The sequence below is a fragment of the Armigeres subalbatus genome, chromosome 2, assembly GCF_024139115.2.
Source record: "Armigeres subalbatus isolate Guangzhou_Male chromosome 2, GZ_Asu_2, whole genome shotgun sequence".
Classification (NCBI taxonomy): Eukaryota; Metazoa; Arthropoda; class Insecta; order Diptera; family Culicidae; genus Armigeres; species Armigeres subalbatus.
In genome coordinates this window covers 39,903,462-39,909,784 of record NC_085140.1, presented here as the reverse complement: position 1 = coordinate 39,909,784, position 6,323 = coordinate 39,903,462, and the positions used below count along the sequence as shown (strand labels likewise).

The 6,323-nt window shown below is 48.8% G+C and overlaps 2 protein-coding genes across 2 annotated transcripts; both read right to left on the bottom strand.

Annotated features, from left to right (window-relative positions):
* Nucleotides 1-231: 231 nt before the first annotated feature.
* On the bottom strand, nt 232-2,383 carry LOC134208939 (uncharacterized). Its single transcript, XM_062684897.1, has 3 exons — nt 1,085-2,383; nt 786-972; nt 232-734 (listed from the first exon to the last, which is right to left on the bottom strand). Exons 1-3 carry the CDS (start codon nt 2,381-2,383, stop codon nt 232-234), a joined length of 1,989 nt encoding a protein of 662 aa, XP_062540881.1.
* A 168-nt stretch (nt 2,384-2,551) lies between these two features.
* LOC134208936 (uncharacterized) lies at nt 2,552-5,575 on the bottom strand. The gene is made up of 4 exons (XM_062684896.1): nt 5,365-5,575; nt 4,684-5,030; nt 3,820-4,627; nt 2,552-3,591 (listed from the first exon to the last, which is right to left on the bottom strand). The coding sequence occupies exons 1-4, from the start codon at nt 5,573-5,575 to the stop codon at nt 2,552-2,554; spliced, it is 2,406 nt and encodes an 801-aa protein (XP_062540880.1).
* Nucleotides 5,576-6,323: the final 748 nt, after the last annotated feature.

The window sequence follows — 6,323 nt, the reverse complement described above, 5'->3', positions numbered from 1 at the left end:
AATGGAGTACGTTCTCTATATTATTGCATGCAAGTGACGTCAATCTTCTATGCATAGACCTAGCGCATGTTGACCTGATGCTAGTTGCTCCAACATACCCGCCGCCTTGAATGGTTACGTTCAACATAAATAATGTAAACAAAAACAAAAGTTTTCAGCTAATTCTACCAGGTAAGTACAATTTGTGTAACAAATATCTGATTTTCTTCTATTTACAGGCAAAACTATTTCTTATGAATGGGAATTTGGATCGTCGACTTCTTCTTCTCGTTGCTCCTGATCTAGAACTGGCTCGAAACACGGAAGTAAGCAAATTCTGGTAATTGGTCGGATGATGACTCCTTTGGCGGTGCGAAGGCTAACAACTCGATTCAATCGATCTCTTCCAGGATGTACTTCAGTGATACGCGCAAGTGGCCAACGGGTTGTTGGCACCATTTCGTCAACTAGGATGACCATCCTTCCAGGCCGGATCTCGTCGTTTCGTGCTGCAAGCTTCGTATCTCTCATCATCTCCTGCAAATACTCGGTTCGCCAGTGAACCCAGAATTTTGAACGTGATGCTGGAGCTTCTGAAGATAAAATTAAGGAGGCGCCCACTGGTGTGTGCTGAGTGGCTGGGTCGGGCAGGGCGTACATCGAGGTACCGATGAGGAAGTGTGCTGGTGTTAGGGCGGCGAGGTCGTTAGGATCATCGGACATCGGCAAAAGAGGACGGGAATTCATCGCAGATTCTATTTGGTACAGAATAGTGTAACATGCTTCAAATGACAGACGTGTATTACCCAATTGTCGAAATAGATGTCGTTTGGCAGTCTTGACCGCCGCTTCCCATAGGCCACCGAAATGTGGGGCCTTGGGAGGAGTCAAGTGCCAAGTAATTCCCTGATCTGTGCAAGCAGAGGCAATAATGCTCTGCTCGTTCTGGCTCCTAAACCTGGCAAATAGCTCGCCTAGCTCTCGTTTTGCTCCCTCAAAGTTTTTTTTTCCGTTATCCGAATAAATATGGGCTGGGATTCCACGTCTTGCAATGAATCAGCGTAACGCTGCAATGAACCCCTGGGTAGAGAGGTCCCCGACTAACTCTAGGTGGGCAGCCTTTTGTAGCGAAGCATATAAATATGCACAGGTAAGCTTTTGCCAGGGCTGCTCGTTTATGGATGGGTTTCATGTATAGAGGACCAGCATAATCCACGCCTGTGTTGGAGAAGGGACGACTTGGTATAACCCTCGCTGCTGGTAGCTGACCTATCTGCTGGTGAGCGGGCTGCGGACGATGGCGTATACAACGGAAACAATTACGTACGATGCTATGGACCAAACGACGACCGTTCAGTGGCCAGTATTCCTCACGAATCGACGACAACAGAAGACGCCCGCCGCCGTGGAGGAGCTTCCGATGATAGTGTTCTCCGATTAGCCTGGTGAATGGATGATCTTTTGGGAGGAGGGCAGGGTGTTTGGACTGGTATGGAAGCTGAGACAGATTCAATCGGCCTCCTACTCGTAGTATTCCTTCCGGATCGATGAATGGACACATTCGACGTATTGGCGATTTCTTCATTATGGTATTTCCTCGCTGCAGGTCCTTGATCTCATCCCCGAAGACATCTTGCTGGGCAAGCCTGGTTAGAAAGGCATTAGCGTTGACAAGCTCCTGGACGGTGAGTGACTGCGCGTCGAGTTCGATTCCGTGAGGGGTGCAATTGACTGGGTTCTGGCCTTTGAACGTGTTCTTGTTACGAAACGGTAGCAATATCCTACAGTGTGGAGTAGTCGAGTATAGGACGACCACCAGAAGAAACCATGGGTTGATGCTGGTTATTGTTTGAATGGATGCAACAACGCTTTTGGTTTCCAGAATGTCCTCCGAGACGGCAGGTAGGTTTGAGATTGGCCAGGAGGACTGTTGGTGTGCTAGCCATGAAGGGCCATGCTTCCAATCTTCACTTTGCAGGAAATCTTCCACTGACATTCCGCGTGAAACTAGATCCGCAGGGTTCTCGGAGCCGGATATATGGTTCCATTTGCTTCCATGGGTGAAGTGTTGCACCTCGGAGACCCTATTGGCAACGAATGTTTTCCATGCGCTAGGGGGTGCTCGAAGCCAATACAAACAAACGGCAGAGTCGGACCAGAAATACGATGCAGATACATTGATGTGGATTGCCTGTTTGATGCGATGATGTAGATGAGCTGCCAGAACACAAGCACACAGTTCCAGGCGAGCTATTGTCAGTCTCTTTAGTGGAGCTACCTTGCTTTTTGAGGCAAGTAGCCTGAATTCGTACGGTACCCAGAGCATTTTCGCAACGGACGTATGTGCATGCTCCGTATGCAGACGTTGACGCATCAGCAAATGTATGCAGCTCGATTTGTGCATCTGGGAGAAAGGCGTAGCGATCAATTCGATAGGTTGCAATTCCTGGAAGCTCAAGTCGAAATTTTTCCCATTTTAGTCGAATAATGTGAGGCACTGGGTCATCCCAGTCGCAAGAGAGGGACCATAGCTCCTGCATCAGGATTTTGGCTCTGACTACGATGGGTGCAATTAAGCCGAGCGGATCGAAGAGTCTAGCGATGTCGGAGAGGATTGATCGCTTTGTTGGAGGCTCATTACGTTGCTGTATTGGGGAATCGAAACGAAGTGTGTCGGACTCTGGCTCCCCATCGAATTCCTAAGCGCTTTTATCGATTCGTTTGGTGTGAACTGTAGGCTTGATTGCGTTCCGATTTGGTCATCCTGGAGCCCCTGCAGTACTTCAAGGCGGTTTGATGTCCACTTTCTCAGCATGAATCCACCTTTCAAGAGTAAGTTCGCCAATTCTTCTCGTAGTTGGATAGCTTCCTCGATGGTTTTCGCCCCTCCAATAAAATCGTCTACATAAAAGTTTTTCCGAAGTGCTTGGCCGGCAACTGGATAGTCATTACCTTCATCCGAAGCAACTTGCTGGAGTGCTCGCGTCGCCAGAAAAGAGGAAGGGGATAGACCGTAGGTGACGGTTTGCAATTCATAGGTTTGAACTGGGGAGTTTTTTGTGAACCGGAAGAGAATGCGTTGCAAAGGACAATCATCTGGGTGTAGGCCAACCTGCCGGTACATCTTCGCTATGTCACCAACCAGAGCTACGGGATGAGTCAGAAACCGGAGAATGATGGCAAGAAGGTCATCTTGGACCACCGGACCCACGCAGAGAGCTTCATTCAGGGAGAAGCCGGTTGAAGTACGAGCAGAGCCGTCGAATACGACTCTTACTTTGGTGGTTGTACTTGCCTCCTTGATTACGGGGTGGTGAGGAAGATAGTATGTGTGGGAGTGGTTTCCATCGTCCGACTCGACCAATCGCATATGGCCGAGGGAGAGGTACTCCCTCATGAAATCGTGATATTCTTCCTTCAGCTTTTGGTCCCGTTCTAGTCGCCGCTCGAGTTGCTCGAAGCGACGAAGAGCACCGATTTTGGATTCACCTAGCATCGCGTCGAAATCGGGTTTCCGTGGTACCCGGACAATGTAGCGGCCTGTCTCGTCACGAGACGTTGTAGATTGAAAGAAATCCTCACAGTGGTGCTCCTCTACTGAATAGTTGTTGACTACGGTCAATTTTTAAATTTTCCAAAAACGATCGATACATTCCTCAAGAGTCGGTCGGCATAGAAACGGCGACAACACTGGGAGTATTGGATTGCCGTTAAATAGGGAGAACTGTGCTTGCTGAACCCGTTACTACTCATCCGTCTACCAGTGTCGGAAGATTTTCGGCCAACTGAAGACGAGCAGTACTTGGAAAAAAAGAGTGGTAGTGTTTTGCGGCATAGAACCCAGAACCATGACAATCTGTTGGCTCTTATTGAACATAGGATCTGTCAATGACAAATTTTGAGGAATCTGCCAGTCTTCGATGCACATATCTTGTGCTGGAAGATCTGCAGTCAAGATATTTATTAATAGTAGGTCCACACCGCATTCAAAACTGTCGTTCCGCGATTTGATTCGAGCAAAGATTGATTCCTTCACTTTCTTTGAAGTATTTCCAGCTCCCTGAATTGTCACGTTCACAGAAGTCCGCTTCAAGTGCAATCGTCGTGCCAGACGATCCGTGATGAGATTTGGTTGAGAGGCACTGTCGAGCAGAACACGTGCTATGTGGTCTTGTCCGTATGCATCGACTACCTTCACCAGTACCGTCAGCAGAAAAACGTCTTCTCGAGATTGTGGAGCGGAGGCACTGGCAACGACTCTGGAACACTCTTCAACATTTACGACGGATGATCGGGGAACTGATTCCGCAACGGATGAAGCAGCAGACTGAATAGCTTGCGTCGACATAGACGATGCAGTGGAAGGCGAATCGTTTACAGATCTAGTGACGTCACCGGAATGCAGCATCGTATGATGGCGTTTACGGCAATGCTTGCAGCTGTAAGTTGATGAGCAATTACGAGCAATGTGATCACTTTTAAGGCAATTGTGACACAAGTGCTTGCTCGATACGAAACGCAGCCGTTCGGAATGAGACTGCTGATTGAACCTTGCACACTTCATAAGCGGATGATGATCTTGATTGCAAGCTGGACATTTGCAGGCGGAATTGGAAGTGAAGCACATGATACACGGAAATTGGGAGTCCTTTTGGAGGAATGAGATGACACGTTTGGAACGGATGCGGGTTGATGATGGTTCACCAGAATGGACTCCAAAACGCGCATACGACGCTGAAGAAACTCGATCAAGCAGTCGTAGTTCGGGTTGCTAGAGGTTGATGCGTACTCTTCCCAGGCTTTCAGCGTGTCGTCAGGGAGTTTTGTGCACAATAGATGTTCTAGGATGGTGCTCCAGGACTCCGTTGGTTCACCTAGTTGACACAGGATCTTGGTGTGACGCTGGAATTCATCCACCAGTGCATGCAGAGATGCAGCAGTTTCCCTTTTAGCCGAGTTGATTTCGAACAGTGCTTGGAGATGCCGTTTCTTCAACAGGTATTCATTGGCGTACCTGTCCACCAATGTTTGCCAAGCCAGGTTGTAATTCGCTGAGCAAATCGCCAATGGACTCAATGAGCTGAGCCGCTTCACCTTTCAGAGCTGCTCTCAAATAATGAAACTTTTGGATGGCTGCAACGTCGGAATTTGAATGAATGAGCGCCAGAAAAGTGTCATGAAACCCTAGCCACTGCATGTAATCTCCGTTGAATTCAGGAAGCGAGATCGTAGGTAGTTTCAACCCAGCGAGAGCGGAAGACGGCGAAGAAGAAGATTCAGGGATGCGAGCTTGATTAAGAACAGGTAGTTTTGAAAGTAAGGCGGCTTTTATTTGGAACAGCCGAGGTTCAAAATTTGCACGAATGTCAGCATTAACTTGCCTACCTTGTTCACCACACTCAATGTCCTCCAACTGCCCTTGCACCTCCTCCAGCGTTGTCCACATGTTGTTCAGGTACTCCAGCCGAATTGCGACCTGCCCTTGGTCGCGTTGCTCGTCGAAATCAGCCACAAATGCCTCTGCCCGACCCAGCGCGGTAATCATCGTGGTCCTCCGGGAGGTGAGATACGCCTTTTGCAGTTGTTGCTGCTCCATCTTGCAAACCGGAACACGGTGGCTACTCAGGAACAGAGGGCGAATCTGTCGAGACAAAGAAGACCACGGTAGGCCTGGAGCGAGCAAGTAAAATACTTGGAATGGTACTCACCAATTCCAAGGCAAGTATGTGCCTTGAATTTGTATAAATCAGCCAACAGGAACAATACCCAAACACCGTCCGTGCTAGTCGATAAGATGGCGGGAGCACAGGGCTTCGTAGAAAGCCTTGCCGCCGTGTCTCAGGGATGTTCGTGGTTCACCAGGCGGCACCGCCTTTCGGATGATGATGATGATCGGGTACGGATGCAGTGAACGTTTGGCACGTGAGGTAGCTTCTGACCTTTAGAAGATAGCGCTGAACAGCCGAAATGCAATGGCGATGTCCAGCCAGCCCTCCAACCAAGCGGGCCTAATCACGATGGCGGAGTCAGCATGCAGATGTGCTCCAAAAGGCTTGGCAGCACTCGAGAATCCCGTCAAAGTATTATACACATGCAAAAATAAATGAAATGGAACCTTAAGGGCACCTGCGATACCCGGGAAGTAAATTGGACAGGTAATTACCTGAAGCCTAATTGGTTTGAGCCTTGTATTAAATGAATGCACCTCTGGAGGAATGGCGGAAGAAAGATGGCAGCGCCCAGTAGATCGTCTCACGTGGCTCAAATCCTCAATGGCGTCGATGATCCTGGTCACGGCACCAATTTTATGTTGGCGCTTACCAATAATTCGTCCTACGTTGTGT

What these genes read in the sequence shown, in the direction of transcription:
- LOC134208939 (XM_062684897.1), bottom strand. Translation starts at nt 2,383, where the DNA reads ATGCACAAATCGAGCTGCATACATTTGCTGATGCGTCAACGTCTGCAT. An exon ending in CAAAAGGCTGCCCACCTAGA is followed by an intron (nt 973 to 1,084) that starts GTTAGTCGGGGA and finishes AAAAACTTTGAG; the next exon opens with GGAGCAAAACGAGAGCTAGG. An exon ending in ACATCTATTTCGACAATTGG is followed by an intron (nt 735 to 785) that starts GTAATACACGTC and finishes TGTACCAAATAG; the next exon opens with AATCTGCGATGAATTCCCGT.
- LOC134208936 (XM_062684896.1), bottom strand. Translation starts at nt 5,575, where the DNA reads ATGGAGCAGCAACAACTGCAAAAGGCGTATCTCACCTCCCGGAGGACC. An exon ending in CATTGAGTGTGGTGAACAAG is followed by an intron (nt 5,031 to 5,364) that starts GTAGGCAAGTTA and finishes CGATTTGCTCAG; the next exon opens with CGAATTACAACCTGGCTTGG. An exon ending in ACAGATTGTCATGGTTCTGG is followed by an intron (nt 3,592 to 3,819) that starts GTTCTATGCCGC and finishes AATTGACCGTAG; the next exon opens with TCAACAACTATTCAGTAGAG.